The 23,127-nt window shown below is 43.4% G+C and overlaps 1 protein-coding gene across 2 annotated transcripts in view; it reads left to right on the top strand.

The window, feature by feature from the left end:
• The first annotated feature begins 5,400 nt into the window (after positions 1-5,400).
• RBPJ (recombination signal binding protein for immunoglobulin kappa J region) overlaps positions 5,401-23,127 on the top strand; it is a 219,143-nt gene continuing 201,416 nt past the window's right edge. The window contains exon 1 of one of the 2 annotated variants that reach the window (XM_070506106.1): positions 5,401-5,541. In XM_070506106.1, the coding sequence (XP_070362207.1) occupies positions 5,510-5,541 (32 nt within the window). In that variant the 5' untranslated portion in view covers positions 5,401-5,509. The remainder of the gene's footprint in view (positions 5,542-23,127) is intronic. The other variant, XM_044767660.2, reaches the window with a different exon arrangement.

The following is a 23,127-nucleotide window of genomic DNA, read 5'->3' as shown; positions in this document are numbered from 1 at the left end:
GTAATTCAGATCTCTCCTAGAGAGAAACAAATATCACTGAGAGGCCAACAGGGGCCATGACAGAGCCCAAGGAGTCAGACAGACCCGAGTCCAAACCCTGTCTCTGATACGAACAACTTCTGTGATAGAGGCAGGAAGCTGGACCCGTGGGCTGCAGCTCCCCAACCATAAGATGGAATAACAATTCCTATTCACAGGGTACTGCAAGAATTAAAGATAACTGTACAAAAGCAGCTAGCGCACAATAAGTACTCAAGAGATGATGACTGTCATTGTGAATAGAATGTTGGTTTAAACAGTTTGAGGATGGTTTGTTACGCACAAAAGATAACTGATAAACAAAGTCTTCAACAGGGAGTTCAGCGAGTGGCTGCTGGGTTCACAGTAAATCCCCCTTCTCTAAGCACAATCTCCCAAGTCACAGGCATGGGCTCCCAGCAGCCCTGCTTCCTTGGCCATAGCTGTTTGGTCAAGAGTAAACCCTGTCTTGGGGACCAATCATATTCCGTCTCACATCATGGCAGTACTCTAGATGGCTGGTCCACCCACTCATTGCTGAGGTCTCCAGGGCTGCCTGGTTCTGCTCTTCTCAGGCCTGGTTGTTCTACGGTTCCTCAGATTTCATGAGCTTCCCTGGTATCCTTCAGATAAATCCCACCTCTCCTTGAGATAGCTAGAGCTGGTTTCTGTTGCTTGTACCCTAAACATTCCTAATGGATAGAAGTCCCCTTTGAAGAGTTTGGCCCTCCAGAGGAGGACAGGGTAGTCAGTAAGTATGTTTGAAGGCTCCTTGAGCACAGAGCACCATGCTGGCCTCTACAAAGGAAGAAAGAATGAACACTAGGCACCAACCTTACCCCTGTGGATTTGCCAATGTAGGAGTCCTCCAGGCTCAAGTTTCTGCCTACTTTTTCCCTTGATTTGCAGACGTGGTACCTAAAAAGTGTTCTGCCAAGTCAGTAGACTTTGAGTTATTCCTAATTAACTTGAATTCTAAGACCATGTGTCATCCATGGTTTTACCAGGAAAACCCACAAGCAGGTCTGGCTCTTCACAACTTGCCTAAGGCCATTCAGATCCTTGAAAGATGAGGAACTTACAGTCACTTCTCTTCTTAAGTATCCTACAGCCCAAAAGTGATCTAATGTTTTCCCTTGTGACTTTTGAGAAGACTTGCTTAATTTCTCTCTCTCTCTCTCTCTCTCTTTTTAAATTTAGCCCTTTTCAGAATTCAGCTAATGTAAGGAAGAGCATTTACCTAACTGATTTTGGCTTTCACTTTTACTTTTACTTGGGATAGGAGCGTTTAAAGGAGAACTGAGAGTGAACTTCTTTGTCGAAGGATTGTGAGACCCTGACGGAAATTGCCAGAAAAGGCAGAGGGAACAGGAGGGGGTAAGCAGACACTTACATTCCAGGCACTTTTATATATGGAACCCAAACAACCTTGTGAAGTAGGCTTCGGTATGCTTATCTTACAAATGAAGAAACAGAGACATGGAGAGGTGAAAGAGGTTGCCCAAGGTCACAAGAGTCTCGATTCAAGTCCAGGCTTGTTATCAGTCAAGCTCCTAGTTTTCCACCACCTGGCTGCTTTTCCAGGAAGAAAGCAGTGGGAGCTGAGCTGGGTTTGGGGGTGGATGATATCATATTCTTATTAACGGTCGTTAGAAATGATAATTCCACAGTCTTCCTCGCCTACCAAGATGATTCTATTCCAGTACTTTCCAAAGAGCAAATTTATGTTAGGGCTGTCTCTGTGGTATCAATAAGTGGATATCAATAAATGTTCCAGAAAAAAAGGAGAAATTCCCTCAGTAAATAAGCTGAATCTCCTTGGCGAAGATAAGGTGTGACGTTAGTCAAGGTACATCTTAGGTTGCCATAACAGAGAGATTCTAAAACACAGTGGCTAAAATAGAAGTTAATGTCTCTTTCATATATCAGTACAGAGATGAGTGATCCAAGACTGGCCAAGTGGCTCTTCCATACTCAACATATGGCTTCGAACATGGGGCCAGTGATTACCACTCCTCAGTCAGGAGAAGCCAGAAAAGACAGAGTCCAGGGCAAGAAGCTTTCTCTTTAAGGAGATAATATGTAAGTTACTCATTGCTTGTGCTTTCATCCCACTGGCCTGAACTCAGCCATATGGACACAACTAGATACAAGGGCAGTTAAGAGATGCAGTTTCCAGTTAGGTGGCCACGTGTCAGGCCGAAACTCAGAAGATTCTATCATCAAAATGCAAAAAGAGAGAACAAACATCAAATGACAACTAGCAGTTTCTCATTGTTCCCAAATTTATTTACCCATGGAACTCTTTTTTTTTTTATACAATGTTCCTCAGGAGTAGTATTTCATTAAATACTGTATCAGTCAGGATAGCATAGTTGATGATGCAGTAACAAACAACCCCAAATCCCAGAGGCTTAAAACAACATAAGTTTAGTTCTCGTTCATACTACATGTCCACAGTGGGGAGAAGAATGGGAAGAGAGCATTTGCTCTTTTTTCTGGGAAGGGGGTTGATGGAGAAACCGTCATCTAGAACAATGCTGATTCCCAGGGTAGGGGAGCAGAATGTGGATGAACCATGAACCACCACATCTAACTTCAAGGAAATCTAAGTAGAGCCTGACAGCATTTCATCACCTTCCTCACATGCATTTCCCTCAAACCAGGTCTGCGCTCCTAGAATTGGGGCAGCTTAGACAGAACCGCCCTGGTTCTCCCATAGTATTCCTCAGTCTATTGAGGAGATGGGGCCTCCTTCCATCTTCCTTGCCCTGATCTTTCACCTTATTGTGCCAGCTAGAGCACCAAATCCAAGCTCTGGATGACAGTGGGAATCGGCAAAAATGTCTCCGGTTACTCCCCTCCCTATAGCTACACTCACACTATCAAAAGGCAGAACCTATTTCTCCAGCTCTTGAATCCGGTCTGGGTTTGTGACTTACTTCTACCAACAAAATGGGGCAGAAGTGACACTGTGCCAGTTCCGGGTCTCAGGGGGCCTTGTATACTTCCACTCCTTCCCTTGGAAGGCTGCCACCACTATGTGATCACTCTGTGATCACTGCGTGATCAAGTGCGGGTTTGTCTGCTGGATGAGGATACGTCACATGGAGTAGAAATGTGCCATCCCAGCTGAGGTTACCCCAGATCAGCCAGTGCCAGCCAACCAGCAGCTGACGGCAGACACACAGATGAACCCAGCTGAGCCAGGCCCAGGCTGATGACCCACGGCTAGACAAATGTTATTGTTTTACAGCACTAAGTTTTGGGCGGCATGGTACATGCAAAAGCTAACCAGCCTAGTGATTTAAGCAGAAAAGGAATTTATTAGAAGGTTGTATCTCCTGAAATACCAGAGCACTGTGAGGCTTAGAGGCTGTGCCCAGAGTCACACTACAGAACCAGCCAGGCACAGAACCACTGTATCTGCCGCTGTGGACACCAACACTGAGACTACACCACGACCCCAGACCCTGGTAGATGCCACCAGGACCACTGACCCTAGGAAAGTGAATGGAGCTGTCCCCAGAATTAGATCACATGCAGGCAAGATATTCTACAAAATAAACAACAGACACAAAGGCAAGGACACCGAGCCCACAAAGCAGGAGGCCTGGAGCCAGGGTCCAGGAAGCCCCCAGTGGTGTTAGACATTAACCCTTTAGGAGTTGAGTGGGGGAGGTTTAGCCCAGGAATCCTGGGGCAGAAGATGACACACTTGGGCAACATCTCTTTACCAACCATGACAGAGCAAGTCAATGTTTTAACAACTAGTAGTACCGCATCAGTGCACTCCACCTTCCCCTGCTAACTCAGGCCCTGGTAAGGAGACTAGAACTGCAAGCTTGGCTTAGATTAATCAAGATCCATCCCCACCTTGGTGAACTGGGGTTATCATCACCTTTTCTGGGCACAGGGCCACTCAGTGAACAAAAGAATAAAATCAGGACCCTGCCAGCAAGGAAGGAGGTGACAAGGGAAGATGAACTGGCATCAACAATCAATAATATCTGTGACACACACCCCAATCCACTCCCCAATGATAATGTGGGATGAGGGGCACCGGACAGGGCACATCAAGGCCCAAGGGTCACAGAGGCCCAGGGTAACCACCATCCCAGTCTACCTGGATCAGGGGTTTCCCAGGACATGGAACTTTCCATGCTAAAACCAGCAAAGTCCAGGACAAATCAGGACAATTTGGTCACCCTATGGCAAGAGCAATTAGTCCATGACTGCGCGACATTACTTAAGAGGAGCTAGAAAGGGCCCAAGAGGTGCAGCATCTTGCCGAAGGCACACTGCTAATGCATTCATCCCGCGTCTTAAATCAGTCACAATTTCACTTACGTTCTGCAATCCTGTGACACGGCTATTGCTGTACAGGTGAAGACAACGTAATCATAATGTACAGTAATAATAATAACAATAGCCTTTACCAAGTGTCTATCATCTGTCCAGCACACTTCTAGGCACTTCCCATGTATTAATCTATTTAATCTTCACCACGGTCATGGGAAAGAGGTACCACCATCATCCCCACTTTCCAGATGAACAAACTGAGACACAAGAAAGGATAAGTAGCTTGCCAAGGTCACACAGTTATTAAGTGTCAGGACCAGAACATTCGGGCAGTCAGGCTCCAGAGCATGTGTTCTTTATCACACTGTACGTCTGGTACCCATCTCAGGGCGCATGGCCCGACTGCATGCCAGGCCACATCTACCCACTCCAAAGCCCCAGATCTCACCCAGGCCCTCACTCCAGATGAAATATCCCAGCAGCTGACATGTGTCTACATGAAGAGGGACAGACAGGGAGACTAAGAAGTCACACCTGTGTTTCACACAGGTTGAATCTCTGTTCAAGAAGTTAATTTGCAGGTGTTGCACCGTGGTGTGTGTGATGTTATGGAGTAGAAGGACCTGTGACATGGCATACCGCATCACTGTACCTCAGCTTTTATAGCTACAAAACTGAGAGTCTGGACCAAACTATGGTGAAGGCCCTGTCTAGAATCGGGCGAATCCAGTTCACCCAACGGTTTTAGTTCGACAGAAGTAACTGAAATCAGAAATATCAAGACAGCCACAAAACAGGAAAGAAAATCAAATTAGTCTAAAGCAGCTGTAGCATCATTTCTCTCCTTTTTCACTTGGGTAATTTGTTTCCCAGACTGCTCTTCTATCAAAATCAGGGCAGAGATTTCAGGAGAAGCTGAGGAAATAAGAAAGATTATTTCTTGTTTGTCTTGACAGATATCCTCTATAATCAAAGCACTTCTAAATGCTCCACCCCACACACGCAAAAAAGCTTGTGTCTGCATTTTTTCCCTTAGAGAGAATGTTGACTTTCTTCTTTTCATTTTGGCACTTTCACTTCCTTTGCTGCAAGGTGAAGTGGCCACCAGACTCAGGGCGCAGGACGCTCTCTCTCTCTGCAGTGTTCACGGCACTCAAGCCTCCAGACATATTAAGAGTTTCTCTTCGAAATGATTGGACTGCTCTATCCAAGGTTGTCGAGGTATGTGAGTTCTCTAACAAATTCTCTATGTCTTATCACCCATAAAAGTATTGAATATGCTGTAGCTCGTGACTTATGAATAAGTAAATTGCTTTTTGCCACTGCCTCTTCAAGGTGCAATGAGTTAACCAGCTCCTCTGCCATTTCAGTCTCCACCCTAGACGGTTCTGGTAGCATCACCTCCTCTCTGACGAGGCCTTAGATTACTCAGCAGAAGACCAAGGCAGGCTTAAAGGAAGAGGTTTCTAGTCTACTAACAAGACACTCTCCCTTCCTCATGGCCAATAGCACTGCTCCTTTCATAGGCTCTGTCACATCTCCTCATGTTTTCCTAACTCCAGACTTTCTTTTAGTTACCCTTGCAAAGAAACACAAGGAGTTTTCTGGAATCAAAGACATCCATATTGCCTCTAAGTATTTTAAATTTTTAAGTGCTTCCTTTGTAATAAGCTCCTCCAGAAAGGTATCTGTTGGTAGGCAATACTCTTCGAGTTAATTGTTCATTTGAGAGCAGGCTGCTTTCTCTCAGCACAATGCTGGGCTCTGCTGGGGACACAGAAAGGCATACAACATAGTTGCTATCCTCACAATTGTAATCTAATTGGGAGACAAGAATGAACATTCATTCAGATACTCAGTACACAATTATTGAGCGTCTACTGTATACTGTGTATTCAGGAAACCATACAAGTGGTTTCTAAGCACTGAGCTCTGGCCCCCAGGGCAGGGGTTGGGGAATGGAGTCATGACACAAAGGTCACAAATCCACAAAGACCACAAGCATTGTCTGCAAATTTTCATTCTCCTTTTGTTCATCCCTTCATGTGACAAATACTTACTGAGTGTTCATAAACGTGCTGGTGGGATAATGTCTCAGACATGTGCATGTGTTTTCCAAAAGCATTTGGATGCAGTTGTGCTCAATTAAATGTAAGTCCATTTCAAAGTTGTACTGAATTCCTGATGTCCTTTTGTCGTTGATATTTTCTTGGTCAATGGCTACCAGAAGTTCATTATCATCATGGAACTGCATAAAAGAGTTAAGAAAATGTGTTCTAATACTGAAACATGGGGAGAAAGATAACGCAGAGTGCATAACAGTACCAGAAGGTGTGGGGTTTTGTAGGAGAGCAGCAAAGAGTCTAGAGGCAAAGAAACCAGGGAGCTGTGGGGGGAAGCAGAGAAGTCCCCGATTCAGTTTTTAACCAACCCTTCACCGTGTCAGTCTAGGGTATGAAAAGGACATTACTCTAAATAAGGCACAGAAAGTCTTCCTTTCAAAATGATTTAACGACAAATTTTTTATATAATTTTACATATTTTATATGACAAGTAAATCTGGAACATCCAAATCTCAGCCTTATGATCAATGCTGATCACTTAGTTCCATTTCAATAGTTTAGGTTTTGCAAAAGCGAAATATACCGTAATTCTCTGTTCGTGGTTCTTTATACTTTTCGAAGTGCTTTCCTTGTACATTATTTGATGGAATGTCACCAGAATTATGGACAAGACAGAAATCATTATCCCCATTTCATAGATGAAGCTAGAGGGCTTCAGAATAGGCAATGATAGAGAAAGACAAAAACCATATGATTTCACTCATATGTGGAAGATAAACAAATACATGGACAAAAAGAACAGACTAATAGTTACCAGAGGGGAAGGGGGTTGGGGGATGGGCACAAGGGGGAAAGGGGCACATATGTATGGTGACTGACAAATAGTAATGTACAACTGAAATTTCACAATGTTATAAACTATTATGACTTCAATAAAATAATATTAAAAAAAAAAGCTAGAGTTGGCCTGGTGGCATAGTGGTTAGGTTTGCACACTCCACTTCAGCAGCCTGGGGTTCACAGGTTCGGATCACAGGGGCAGACCTATACACTACTCATCAAGCCAAGCTGTTGAGGCATCCCACATATAAAATAGAGGAGGACTGGCACAGATGTTAGCTCAGGGACAATCCTCCCCAAGCAAAAAGAAGAAGATTGGCAACAGGTGTTAGCAAAGGGCCAATCTTCCTCACCAAAAAAAAAAAAAAAAAAGAATAGGCAATGGATTATGCAGATACAAAATGAGCAAGGGTTGGCTAGGTAAACTGGTCAGGAAAATAGATTATGAATAAACATAAAATGATCTTGGGACATATAACCTGGAATTTGGGAAGGAGGAGGTAAGCTAAAATCCCATTCTTCTACTGGCCATCATTCAAGTTCTAACTAAGAATTCCATTCTCACTTTAAATGCCAACCTCTTAAAATTGAAGTGCACACATTTTAAGAGGGCCCAGGAAAAAATATTTTTGAAAGAATGGAAAATAAAATCTAGAAAGGAAAGTGCAAGAAGCAGAATGATGCACAACAGGAAAACTTAAGGGCAACTGAACGAGATTCGAGTTGGCTGAATGGGGCTCAACCAACCAGTAACGTCTGTTAACTATACTGTCAGGGAACAATCATTTGTGTGGCATAAAAATTCTGAAAATTAAACTCTTTGGGGTCTCTTTTAGGAGATGCATATTTCAGTAAGAGGCAGTTCTGTCACAAGGAAAGGCTTGGGTTTCAATTTTGCCTTGAGTGCACATTAGCCATCAGGCCACTCCTTAATACTTAAGCTCTCTGAACTTCCATTCTTTCCATCTCTAAACTGAATGTGATACTGCGTTCCTTGCCCAGTTGTTTCCAGGATTCAAGACGTATGCAGAGCACCTAGGAAGGCACTCGGGACATAGTAGGAACTCCAACAGAGGGAGCTGGTGCATTGGGTGGTGCTTCTGGTTTAAATTAGCATGTGATCTCGTGGCCTGAGCAGTAGACTGTGAGTCAGAAGACCTGGGTTTGAATCCTGACTCTTCCACTTAGTAACTGGAAGACGTGATATTGTTGAAGGTATTGAAGTTTATTTATCCTGAATCTCTTCCCATGTAAAAATGAATAGAATCTCCCTTCCTATTTTTAGTTTGAGGTTCAAACGAAATGGCATATGTGAAATAGCTCTTAAATATATAAATGTGATACAAAAATAGAATATCACTGCCACTAAGTCTTTGAAAACTAATCATCTAGGTTAAAACATAGACGTGGCACTGTATGTGTAATAGAGGATCATTGTAGCAGGAATACAGGGTAGAATTCTATCCATCTTTTCAGAAGTCCTAATAACAATGGCCAAAAGCAAATCTCAAATTAAAATAAAAAATTTTTAGTTAGCATAAGGGGAAAATTCTCAATTTTAAAGATGAGCAAACATTTGAATAGGCTTACAAGGGTCACGATGGACTGGGTGACATCAGAAAGGATGAACAGCCACCTGTCCTGGGGAGTTTTCAGAGAATCAGAGTCCCAAAGCTCAGGAGGGAGCAGAGAGAGTGCAGCCACCTCCCTTGTCTGACAGAAGAGGAAAGTGAGGCCCAGAGAAGTGAAGTTAGTTAATTGCAAGGACATCCACTTCAAGGGACCCTTGTGGCGAGCCTGCCACTTGCCTTCTGCCTTTGGCTTCTGCTCAATGTTTGCCATGACTACACTGCCACTTCTGTTCAAATGCATACCCCCGTGTCTTGAAAATCTCTGCATCTGGTAAATGGGAAGGACTGGAGACCAATCTTAAACTGTCTGCTAAGCCAGAGGGTAAAATCGCCCCCGAATGTTTCAGTGCAGGGCTGGTGGGCAGCGAGGGGCTGGCAAGCCACATCTTGACGTTCCTCCCATCCTTATGCATTGATGATGTCATCCAGGAAACATTTCAGCAACATAGATGGAACTAAATGTCTTGCCAGGTGGTAGCTTGTGACATATACAGACAGTCCCTGCTCACAAAGAGAGACTACAGAGGTCCCATACATACAAACAGCTGCTGCCATCCGCCCGGCCCCCACCACCTTGCAGCTGCCATGGGCTCTGTGAAAAAATTATACAAGAAAGAAAGGGGAGAGAAAAAAACTTGGACCACTTACAGATTCGGCACATTCAGGGGCTGAGGAAGGGAAGAAGCTGTGGAAACAGGAACCGTGTAAGGGAACGGACTCCCAGAACCAATTTCAGCCGGGTGACCTGGCAGCAGCTCCCACCCTCTTTGCCCTGAAAAATCTCCTCCCGGCAATGGCAGTCCTCTCCCACCGGTGCTGCCGGAAATGTTATCAGTGCAGCACGCCGCCCTCAAAGCCTTCTTGGAGAAAGGCAGGCAGGAAATAAATGATAATTAATTTGCCATTAGAATTCTCTTTCAAAAAGTCAGTCTCCTTTATAACCGTTAATAACAAGAACACCTACCTCATGGGGCTGTTGTGAAGAAAAAGTAAATCAATGAATAAAAAGTCCTTAGAACTGTGCCCAATATGTGATATAACACTAAGTATAATAAAAATATTAGCTGTCTTTACAACTATGATTATTTCCATTTTACAGATGAGAGGAGTAATACTTAGAGAGGTTAAATTACTCTATCTAGACCACATAACTGGATTCAAATCCAAGTCTTTCTCCAAATCCTATCATCTTAACCACTGTGCTATAAATAGTCATATGCTTGGCATTTAGGGGAAGAGCGTATGGAGGTGGAGGATGTTAGGGGCAATCATTCACACATTAGCAAGAATTAATTCAATCAGATTCTTTTCCCAATGAAAATCAGCTGAGCTCAGGAAACAAAAATTTTGACTGGTAAGGAGAACAAGTAAGTTTTTGGGGGTAAGAGCAGGAAAGCCCTGGGCGAGGGACCACAGCTGGCTATTGGGTAGGAAGCTTGGAGACAGCGATGCCCAAGAAGATAGGAGATGTAGACAAAAAAAGGCAGTTTGGAGAGAGTCAAAGGTGAATTCTGACCCATGAGAAATTTCGTCTAGGTCTGACCCTACACCCAGGATAAGGGGAGGAAGATTTCTGTCTTTATCCCCACCCTATCTCTTGTCCCACCTAGGGCTCCTGATAATTTATTAGTACTCTTGGTAGACTATGAGATAGGTTAAATAAACTGTTTCCAAGCTGGTTGGAAACATAATGTTTCCGTTTGTAATGTATTTCTTTGGGGAAATGTGTGCCGAGTTCCAAACAAACGACTTCTAATTTAATACAATGCACGTATACTTTGTCTCCATGGGCTGGGCACTCTGCTAGATGCTGGGAATGAGAGAGTAAATATAAGGCAAGATCCCTGCCCTCGGGCGGCCTGGAGCCCCATGGGGAGAGATGTATAAGCAAGTAAGAGACAACGTGCTGAGTGTAACAGGAGCGGCGTGCACAAAGCGCCTTGGAACACAGAGAAAGGGGACAGGGAAATTACTTTTAAATCAGCTTTTGGAATCCAGTCCCTCAGCAAGTTGGGAACTGCATGCAATACGCTAGAAGCTACGGGAAGGACGCGCTTCCCGTTTCGTACTGAATGAACTCATTCTTCAACCAGACCGTTGCCTGCTTTTTTCCTGGCAAGTGGTGCTATCAATACCTGTGTTTTTTTCTAAGAGGTTAGAGACAGAGGTGATTGCCTGGACCCAACTCAGACTGCTGTGCTTTGAATCTGACTTTCACTTACTAACGATATGACCTTGACGTTACCTCTCTCGGTCTCAGTTTCCTTATCTGTAAAACGGAGCCAACGAAAATACTTTCTTTGGAAATAGAGTTCCGGGGAGGGCTAAGGAGCTAACGCGTGCAAAGTCCGGCGCCCAAGATGGAGGAAACGTCTTCCTCAGATCCGGCCGTTGTTAACAGAGGACAGATAGGAAACCCTGGCTTCAAAAAACTCCTCAAGTAGAGCCGTGTTTCTAAGACATAGCTTTAAGTGATACACAGTTTAAGGGAGCATTATTAAACTTTAATAGCATATATTTATCTTCATGATTGGAAGGAAAATATATATAGCACATCAAATCCTAGATTTTGAAAGATATGATTTCTTAGAACGAATAAAGAATTTTAGAAAGTAAATTAACTTTCAGAAAACTATTTAGTGAATAATAGTCAGATATTACATCTTCTCTTCCAAAATAACTGTCACGAGCTGACTGTGACAATCAAGTTGAGACTGGAACAGCAGACAGAGGGGTCACTTTAAATCTTTCTTTCTCTCCTTTCTTCTTTTCTTTTGTTTACACTGGGCATGGTTTGAATTCATTTTATTTTTCTTAACTTTAAATATATATGTGAAAATATCCATTAAAGTGTTCTCTAAATTTTTTTAAAAAAAAAAAGGGATATGGGAAAAAAACATGACAGAGATTAGGAAACGCAGCCGGCCATGGGCTGCCTTCCTGTGTTTTCTCACTGTCATGAAATTCAAACCTTCCATCTATGACTCTGGGTAAAGGCCCCATTTCCTAAGGCGGAATCGAAGCAGAGTGCATCTGAATAGCAGAAAAGAATGCCTTCTGCATGCCCGCGCTTTCTTGGCCCGGATTTCAATCCTAGTGGAAAAATTCCCTGAAGCCGACGACAGCTGAGCTCCTCGCCTGGAATTCAGATGATCAGAAAAGTAAAATTATACCCTGAGGTTCTGGGGGCTCTTGAGTAGCTTGCAATGCCCACAAAGGACAGAGAGGGGACCTGCCACCTGTCTGCCTCCCCACCATGAGCTGGGAGCTGAAGCTCAGCAGATTCAAGTTTGGTAGAAGCAGTGGGGAGGAGACGTAAGAAGGGAACAGAAGGACAGGCCTGTCTGTGTCAGCTCATACCCTGGGTTTCCCCCAAGTCGCAGGAAGGTCTCTGGGGCCCCCAGTCATCTTTACCCCTTGTTTGTAAAAATCACCTCCAGGAAAGTCCCTCTGTCTAACACAACAGTTGGCCTTTGAAGCCTATGGAATGGTCATGTCTAGACGGGGTTTCCCTGGGGTCAGTATCCCCATTGGGGCTCCCCACTGACAGGCTTGCGCAGAGCAAACAGAGTGTGTCAAAGGCAAACAGGACCAAGAGACACTATTTGCTGGGTCTTTAAAGATGTCTGTTGAGCAGAGGTTTAGCTGTACCAGCCACTGTGTCTTCTGCTCTCTTACTCCACCCATCGAGATGTCCTCCCCTGACTGGGCAGCCTCCTCTCCCCTCCACCAGCCTGGTCACAGAGTCTTTATCCCCCTCGCCATGGAAGATGGAAGCAACTAATCCCCTTGTGGGACCCACCCTGGGAGAGGAAGGTACAGAGGACCAAGCACTCACTGAGCCATGGGCAGGGGCTCAGATAAATCCCTTCACATCAGCCTCAAGAATAGGGTTGTCAGGTACAATGAGGACACCCAGTTAAATGGGAAGGTCAGAGAAATAAGAAATAAGGTTTTAGTATAAGTGTGTCCTAAATATTGCATGGGACATACTTATATTAAAAAGTCATTTGTTGTTTGTCTGACATTCCAATTTAACTGGGTGTCTATATTTTTATTTGCTAAATCCAGCAACTCTACTCAAGAATGGCCTCTTGAGGCTGGCATTATGATTCCTATTTTGGAGGTGGGGAAAATGAGGTTTAGAGAGATTAGTGACTTGCCGGAAGCCACAGTGCCTGTGGGTGACAGAGTAGAGATGAGATTTTCAACCCAGAACCACTGATTTCAAGATCAATGCTGGTCCTACACAGGGATCCAAGCCTTCAAGAAAGGGATAGATGAGGTGCTAATGGAGGAAACTGAGGCATTCTCTAAAGAGTTTGGGGGGATTCTTGAATGCCTTACTCAAAATGTGGATAATCAGGCAATGAACACTTGTTAGATGTAATTGAATTGAGTTATTGCTGTGCTTGGTAGCTAAAAGGCTACTCCTTACTTATAAACACTCTTAGGAAAAGACTTGCTCCTCACTCCCGGTTCAAGTCCCCCTTCAACACTACCCTTCAGCGCCTGGAGGGAGCCCTTCATTCCATGCGTGTAGGCAGTGGTAGATGAGGTCATGGAACAGAGCTCCAAGAGAAGCTTCGAGTCGTGTTACATCCATTTAACACATGGAGGAAACCCACAGGACTGAAGGAATTGGCTGTCCCAAGGAATAAACCAGTCCTATCTTGCCTGGACAACCTTCCAAGCTCAGCGTGTGCAGCCCAGTCACCTTGTTTGAACCAAGCTGCCCCACCAGAACTCAACAATATCTCTCGGTACTTCAGGCAACTTTGTTTTAGGGGAGCAGAGGCTGTGAGGATAGAAAGAGGGAAGGGGTGTCCTGAGGGAACTCTTTCTTGGCCGAAGGTAAAATCAGTCATGTGAGGCACAGTTTGCATAGATGCAAAGTTCCTTCAGCCTGGTTTCCTCCTTAGAGGAGTGAAGCTCTATGAATCTGCACATGGGAATCTAGACGAACAAGCAGCCCAGAGATGTCCATAAGTCTCCAGATCCCGCGGGAAATTGCCATGGCCCTGTGCACGGGGAAACATCATGGCCTCCTCTTCTTTGCTCCCAGCCTTTTCCTCCAGATCCTCACGGAAGGAGCCATGGGAGGATAAGGTAGTGAGGGCCACGGAAATGGTATCAAAAGAAAACGTGGACCCAAATCTGCCACCACCAGCAAAGTGGGCTACCTTATAATCATTGTATTTTCTGACAATCAAAGAGATAAACGCTCATTGTGGAAAAGTTTGAAAATGCCAAAAAGTATAAAGAAAAAATAAAAACTACCTATAATCCCATCACACAGAGATATGGCCTCTCCTAAAATTGTGATTAATTTCCTGAGGATCTCTGTCCATATAATAAATAGAATGGGACTCATACTACACATATGACTTTGTATTCCAATTCTTTTGTTTTTTAAAGATTGGCACCTGAGCTAACAACTCTTGCCAATCTTTTTTTTTTTTTCTGCTTTTTCTCCCCAAATTTCCCCAGTACATAGTTGTGTGGGTCCTTCTAGTTGTGGCACGTGGGACGCCACCTCAGCAGGTCCTGACAGCAGTGCCATGTCCTCACCCAGGATCCGAACCAGCAAAATCCTGGGCCACTGAAGTGGAGTGTGCGACCTTAATCGCTCTGTCACAGGGCCGGCACCCCCGATCTTTTTTTTTTTTTCCCAATTCTTTTTAACCTAACAAGTCATAAACACTTCTCTGACATCATGAAAGATTTTCCAAAGAATCTTTATGACTTTGATGAATCTTTCACGGATGCCTTGAAAAAGGCCAAAATTAATTGTTCTCTTCTTGCTAAACATTTAGAGTGTTTCCAATGTTTCTCCCTAAGAGAAATAGCATAGCAGTGAACATCTTCTTCACATACATTTTTATCAGACCCTTGGCATCTGTTCCCTCATGTCTAGAATCTAATATAAAACGGCATCTGATCTGACTCAAAGATGCCTGTTTTATCATGTTTTCTGCTTTACATGCTCTCCAAAGATCACTATGTCCTACAGAGGCCCCATCAACTGCACTAGCTGGAGAGCTACTGGGGTGGGTTACAGAACAAGGACCTCATGGTCCCTTGTCAAATGAAGGGGCTCCTACACAGCAGGAACTCCCAGCCCCTCTCAGACTCAGGCGGTGGTTTACAGGGAGAGAAACAGAGAGACAGAGAGAGACAGAGAGATAGAAAGAGAGCAAGAGAGAGAGAAACAGGAGACAGAAAGACAGAGAGAGAGAGAAAGCCCAGGAACAATTTTCAGAGAAACCACCACACGATGCAATTCCGCTGGGAATATGACGATAAAAGTCCTCAGAACTGTGCCGCTCCGTATTTTTACAGAACCGTTGCTTGCTGATTTAGTTAATGATAATGTTGGCTTCCAAATTTCCTCTAAAAGTGAGTCTTAAGTGTTCTCAACTTGGACGGGGCTGGCTTAAAAATAAACAAATAAGTTATGTAAGGCCAAATTTTGGAGGATCAGGTTTTGGAAGCCAAGGCTCTGGTGTGGGATGAAAGGGGCCCGCCTCGCATCTCGCAGCCGGGCCTCACGTGCAGCCTGCAGGGTGGAGCGGCAGGGCGCGATTCAGCCTCCTCTGAAAGCCAGCTTCTAATCTGAGCACCAACACCCACCAGGAACTCATGCAGCCTGCACCCTATGGCGCCTAGAAACACTCTCGGGGCTTAGAAGACAGTGAAGAGAAACAAAAAAGCAAGCGCAACCACTGGGCGATGATGACAGACTTCTTCTTCTTTCCTCTCTTCCAACATTAGATGCTTTGAAGGATTTAATGGTGTTATTCAAGAGCTGTCATCTTCCGTGTGAGAGCTGGCTGTGGTTCTGGGAAGTGAAGTGATTACTGGGTACTGCCTTTTGAAAGCTTTTAGGGCTCCTCCAGAAAGAAGGAGGTCAGATTCCCCAAAGTTGCCAGTGTGGATGGAGCCCCACTTTGGGTCCCGCTGTGGGAGCCCCTGCATGGGACAGAAGAGGCCCGATACTCTGGTGGGATCCAGACTCCCCCACGCACTACTAGAGTAACGGGAATATATGAAATGTCACAAAGGAGTCCATTCATTCAAGTACTTACATCACATAATTATTAAGAGCATAGTAAGTGGGAGGTGCTGAGGGGCTAAGAGTTAAACGATAAAGTAGAATGGGCCCTGCTCTCAAATTGCTGATTGTGGTGCCCATCACAAATGGCGATACAGACCAGGGATCTACAGGGACCAAGAATGTGAAGGAAACGCACTACTCAGTTCTAGCTGGTAACTGGATTCCTGGAATGCAGGCCCACTGTGGCCAGAGCGTTCGATTTTCCAAAGCAGAAGAATGTGATTTTTCTGTAAAATATCCTGACTTTTAAAAAAGTTGGCAGAATTTTTCTAACACTACGCAAAATAAACAAAATGTACCTATAGGCTGGGTCAGGACAAGCCACCAGGATGAACGTCTGATACAGACTATATTTGTTAGTATAGACAGACATCTACCCTTATGAAAAGCACTTTACACAAGCAATATGGTTAATATGCTCACATTTTTGTTTAAAACCGTGTGTTCACACAGAGAAAAAAGATGGAAGGTGATACATCAAAATGGTAACAGTAAATATCCCGGATGGTAGGATTATAGATGATTCCTTTCCTCGTTGTTTTCTCTGTTTTTAATGGAATTTTTGTAATGAGTATGCATTGTTTCTATAATCAGAATTTTCAATAAAATTAAAAATTTTATTTAAAAACCTGAATGCTTTTAGATTAGTACAGATAAAATATTAAGAAAGTTTTAAGAAATAAAAAAAAAAGAATTGAGAATGAGAATTACTGAAAATTATTAAGAATAATAAAGTTTGAGTAATAAGAAAATAAATTGTGCAGGTTGGACACTTCCAATGCCAGAGGAAGAGGGATGAATGCTCACTATTGGCTTTACAGATATTATCTTACTTACTCTTCCCAACTTTTTTGTAGTGGTGCTGCTGTTTTTCCCATGCACAGGGGAGATGATGAGGCTTAGAGAGGTTAAGTAACCTGCCCAAGGTCACACAGGTCATAGGTAGCAGAGCTAGAATTCAAAAACCCAAGTCTTCTGCCTCCAGAGGCTGTGTGTTCTCCTAACCTCAAGCAAGAGATTATTAGAAGCAAAGTGAGTTGAGGAAGGCCGGGGAGAAGGCATTCGATCTGGGCCTTGAAGATCCAGTGACAGCTCAACCCCTAAACACAGGAAGGAAGCAATGTCACCAAGGTAGTAGAGATGATACTGGAGGTGTCAAAAGAAGGCTGATGAAGTGAGATAAGTGGGCTGGAGACAAAATCAGAAGAGTCCTAAGTACTAAGTGCCATGCTAAGGAATTAGGCCTTATTGATGGTCAGTGGGAGCCATTGATGTTTCCAGTGAGATGGGTGCCATGGTGTATGGTGTATGACGAGATGTTTTGGTGTATTGCCAGAGCTGCCATAACAAAGTACCATGGTCTGGTGGCTTCAACAAGAGAAATTTATCTTCTCAAAGTTCTGGAGGCTTAAAGTCCAAGACCAAGGTGCCAGCGGGGTTGTTTCCTCTGAGGCCTCTCTCCTTGGCTTGCAGACGGCGCCTTCTCCCTGTGTCCTCGCGTGGCCTTTTCCCTGTGAGCACAGCCTCCTCTCATAAGGACACCAGTCAGATTAGATGGAGGCCACGCTAACGGCCTCATTTTAACTTAATTTACTCTTTAAAGGCCCTATCTCCAAACACAGTCACATTCTGAGGTCCTGGGGGTTAGGGTTCAACAGGAGAATTTTGAGGGGATATAGTTCAGCCTGTAACACGTGGTGCTATGGAAAGAGCACTGGACTTGGGGAGTCAGAAGCTCTGAGTCTGAATACTGCCACTACCACTTAGCAGATGTGGGACCTTAGACACTTTTGCCTGTCGTTCATTAAAAAAAAACCAACAGAGAACATATATCTTGTCTACACTGCAGGGTTGTGGTGAGGTTCAAATGAAATAATGCGTGTGGAAGTGCTTTGCAACCTACAGGGACCTACCCAGTGATTGGAAATTAGCATCTTGCCAAGTCGGACATACTGCTCTGCACGGAGTAAGGTCTCAAATACTCATTTAAGGGAGAAATGAGCATTACAGAAGCACCTCTCTGTCCTGACAGTGCAGGGAGGCAGAAACAGCTCAGCACTACGGGAACCCAGAGTGATTCATAAAAATAGTTGTTCCACCTAATTTTTGTGAAAGACTGATCAAACATTCCTCATGTATTTTCAAACCAGCTTTCAAAGTGGATTCAAAATAATTAATGCATTTTTAATGCATTACATCCATTTTAAACATTTTAGGGCCCCTTGACTACTTCAACAAACAGGCATTTATATTTGAATTTTAATCTGTAAGTCCAAATTAAACATTTGTTGAGTATCTATAATGTGGAACACACTGGAATACACGAGTTTCCCAGATTTCCCTTTAATCCTCAGAACCACTCTGGTCTGGAAAAAGGCCGAGCATGACCATGGAAATTGACTGTTCTTCAGAGCACAGGCCAAGGTGGGGACCTGAACTCAAATTTTCTGACATGATTGTCTTAGGACATTTGGGCTGCTATGACAAAATATCGTAAGCTGGGTAACTCATAAACAACAGGAAATTTATTTCTTACAGTTCTGGAAGCTGGGAAGTACAAGATCAAGGCACCAGCTGATTCAGCGTCTGGTGGGAACCTGCCTCCTAGATGGCCATTATTATTATTATTATTATTTTTACTGCTAACTTCACAGAGTGGAAGGGGCAAGGGAGCTCTCTGGGGTCTCTTTCACAAGGCCACTAATCCCATACATGAGGGCTCCACCCTCATGACCTAATTACCTCCCAAAGGCCCCACCTCCTGATACCGTCACCTTGGGGGTTAGGATCTAACATGGGAATTTAGGGGGACACATTCAGACCATAGCAATGATGTCATCTATTTCCCCCCATTCTCTTCAGCACAAAAACAGCCCACATGAGCAGGAACCATCTCTGCTCCAGAACCCTAAAAATTTATCTTATCTGTGAAAAATGTGTTATTAATTATTGCTATGTTTTCTCTCCTGATTTTCCTGAAGCTCTTTAGCTCCACATGACCGGTCCCATATCAGCACAAGGTCACATCCAAAGAAGCACTGTCCAAATACCCAACGGAGATTTTTAAAAAATATTTTCATCTCTGATTTGCATCATCTTCCAAAACAAAATTAAAGAGGATGCAATTCACAACCTCCCGGCAACACTTAGAACTCCTAAATTCTCCCACACCCAACACAGCTACTTCCATCCGTCTCTCTATACCTGTAGACCACAAAGACTATTCTCTCTCCCCTCTCTTCTCCATCTCCCAACTTTTTATTTAACTCCTTTTTACGGGACAGAGGACCGGAAAGAGTCAGGGCGCAGGATCACATTGGTAATGGTTGACCCATCGCACACAGATACGGTTCTCCACTGCCACTGAGGCGCCTGACACAGGCGTTGCTCGTTTTAAACCACAGCGTGTTCTTCCCTTCAGTTCTGTCTCGTTATGCTCCCAACCACTCACACACCTAGAAGGTAATTTAACCTTAGGAAGGGAAAAAAAATGAGATTTTGGGAAATTTTTCTAACAGATTTAAGGCTGGGTAGTGGTGGCGTAGGAAATGGCTCTCTGCGTCCTTATCAGAACTCACAGCCCAGGACGCTTTCCTCTCCACAACAGGTTCGAGCCGGGCGGTCACAGCTCTGAATCGCCCTCTATACCATTAAGGACACTGAAATGTCCCAGAGTTGCCCAGAAGGACTTACAGCTTGCCAGAAAGCACAGAAATAGATACCAATCTACCTATAAATGCAGGACTTTTTTTTAGGTATTGACGTCATTTGGGGGAGGGGATTCGTTTTTGGGGGAGGGGTTTGTGTTTTCAAATCGGTTTTCCTTTTGCAAAGTGGCAAATTTCCTAAGGTATTTTTCACCCTCAAACTTCCTGCAACCTTTCTGGACACCCTCTGCCTGTGTCAAATGGAAGCCCCGGGAAAGTCATTGGGAAGACAGCGGCAGGAGACGGCAAAAAAACGCTTTCTCCCCTCGGCTGCGCTGTCCGGGTAATTTGTTTTCCTCCTGGCTGTAAAGGAAACGTCAGAGAGTTTCGCTCCTTCCAAACCTCTGAAACTGGAGTTAGGAGGTAGTATGGAGGACGCCAGGAAAAATAATTTCTTGGGGTGGTTTGATGCTTTCTGAGGCCTTTACTAGTGACCTGCAATACTAATTACCCAGCCTTCCTGCCTGAATAAGACGTTTCTATGATGATTCAGGGCTGTGGAAGCCAGCGTCAATAAACAGGCCATTGAAGTTCAATTCTATTGCATCTGAGAGCTGGAGTCTTTGACTCCTCACAGGCAAATGCAGTCTACTTGTAATCGAAGCAAGTGTTGGGCATAGGGAAAGGGGCACGCACTGCTAGGCACGATGGAGGGAAACGAGTCTGATGGTGGTCCGCCTGAGTACAGAAAAATTTCTTTCAGCTCCCTTTTTAAAAAGAGAGATCAATGCGTAAGGAATCCTGGTTCTACTATTTATTGGCTGTGTGACCTTTAGCAAGTTACTTAATCTCTCTGTGCCTTATTTTCCTCATCTGTTAAATGGACATGATAACAGTACCTACTTCCTAGGGCTTTTATGAGATTTAAACGAGCTAATGTTTGTAAAGCAATTAGAACAATCCTGGCACATAGTGAGTGCTATATGCGTGTTTGATAAATACACTTTGAGGAAATAGTCATGTTTAACCAAATCAAGCAGAGTAATTTGAAGAGTGCTGTTGGCTGACCCTGCCCTGGGGGTCTGACCGCTCTCCTTCCTGCAGAGTGAGCCTGGGGGGGGCGTTACACCGAGGTCAGGGCTGAGTAGCCCTTCTAAGACAAACCAAGGAATGGGGCGACGAGACTCACAGGTCACGGCCATTTGCTTTCACAGACCCGCCAACACCCACTCTCAGAAACTAAGTCAGCAGACTTCCAAATTTTTCACTCAAATACTCCCTAAAAATGAACTTTGAAAACCAAACCTCCTCACACATTCTTAATTTAGCTAAACTTTAATTTACCATTTCAATTTAAGATTAAATGATTCCAAAAGATTCCCCAAATATTATAAAAATTATTTGAAAAGAAAAGTTAAATCACTATTTTAAACAAATCCCTTGGAACCACGATCCCAGCAGTACCCTACAATTTGCCACCCACTATCACCCATTTAAAAAGTTACAGAGCCAGCCCTGAGGGCCTAGTGGTTAAAGTTCAGCACTCTCACTGCTTCAATGGCTGGGATTCTGTTCCTGGCCATGGAACCACACCACTCGTCTGTCAGTAGCCATGCTGTGGTGGTGGCTCACATAAAAACACTAGAAGGACTTACAACTAAGATATACAACCATGCCCTGGGGCTTTGGAGAGAAAAAAAAAAAAAAAAGGAGGAAGATTGACAACAGATGTTAGCTCAGGGCAAATCTTTCCCTGCAAAAAAAAATTAGGGGCCAGCCGGGTGGCACAGCAGTTAAGTTCTCACGTTCCACTTTGGCAGCCCAGGGTTTGCCAGTTCAGATCCCGGGTGTGGACATGGCACTGCTTGGAAAACCATGTTGTGGCAGGCATCCCACATATAAAGTAGAGGAAGATGGGCACGAATGTTAGCTCAGGGCCAATCTTCCTCAGCAAAAAGAGGAGGGTTGGCAGCAGATGTTGGCTCAGGGCTAATCTTCCTAAAAAAAAAAATTATTCAAACAAGCTTTTCTTTCACACTCAGAAATCCTACATTGTTCTTTTATCTCCTTGAACTGCTGTTTCTCTTTCTCTTCGTCCTCAGAATTGTATCCTCATATATTTTTTATAAGTTAAAGTCTCTTGTTGATCATCCTGTTGTGCTTTTCAGCAACACATATATAAATATTAATTTTTTTTCTCTGACCACTAGGCTCTAACTGTAAAAAAAAGAAAACAAAAATTCCTCTGGATTCAAGTATCGTGAGTTTTTAATAGTACACAATTGATCAAAACCACAATAATATATTTCAACTTTTGATATATAATTATAATACTAAAAGTAATTTTTAATGCATCTCAATGAAATGGGTGGAGATATTTTCCCCCAACTAGCTCGTATATTCAGGAATGACTGTTACTTATTAAGAGTAAGGTCTATTAACAAAGAGACAGGGTTTAGAACCATTCCTATTCATTTTTCTTTTTCATAGATGTGAACACTGAGAACCTTCATTCACATAAATAATTAAATGGAAAGGGAAGGAATTTTCGTAAACAACTGCCATTCAATTCTTTGAACTTCTTCTGATTTGTATGCCCCAAACACAAAATAATTCTTAAGCATCTATCATTTTGACTGTCTTCCTACAATTCTGTTGAAAACAAATAATTGGAAACCATCTAACAATAAGTCCTTGAGATGGGACTTATTGTCATTAATGTCTTATTCTGTGAGGCATACCAAAAAGGCCAAGACATGGTTTTTTCAGTTCTGTTGAGGGATAATTGACATATAACAGAGGATTAGTTTTAAGCGTACAACATGATGATTTGATACATGTTTATATTGTGAAATGAGTACCGCAATAGATTTAGCTAACATCCATCACCTCAAATGGTTACAATTTTTTTTTCTTTTGCTGAGTACTTTTAAGATGTAATGTACAACATGGTGACTAAAGTTAAAAATGCTATATATCGTATATTTGAAAGTTGCTAAGAGAGTAGATTTGAAAGTTGCTAAGACTGTTAAATTACTGTTATTTTACCTGTCATCCTCTCACTTAGAGACACCTTATTAAATTTGTCTCAGTAAGAGTTAAGAAAATCGAAATATTTATTTCCATACATCTTTTAGAGAAGAAGATGCTTTAATGCTTTTAACTCGTTTCCTGCCTTAAATAAAACTTTGTCCAAATCTTGGAGCTTCAGAGTTAGCTCATTCAACTGATTAAAAACACATCCAGGGGCTGGCCCAGTTGGCATAGCAGTTAAGTTTGGTGTGCTCCTCTACAGTGGCCTGGTTTGCGGGTTAAAATCCCAGGCACGGACCTACACCACTTGTCAGCCATGCTGTGGCAGCAACCCACATATAAAGGGGTGTAAGGTTGGCATAGATGTTAACTCAGGGCTAATCTTCCTCAGCAAAAAAAAAAAAAAAAAAAAAAGTCCCTCATGTAACCTAACTGTCAAAGCAATCAGCCAAATTGGATGTATTACTTGCCATTAA

The sequence above is a fragment of the Equus asinus genome, chromosome 3, assembly GCF_041296235.1.
Source record: "Equus asinus isolate D_3611 breed Donkey chromosome 3, EquAss-T2T_v2, whole genome shotgun sequence".
Taxonomy (NCBI): Eukaryota; Metazoa; Chordata; class Mammalia; order Perissodactyla; family Equidae; genus Equus; species Equus asinus.
The sequence above is the reverse complement of the archived record's forward strand: the minus strand, read 5'-3'. Positions and strand labels throughout refer to the sequence as shown.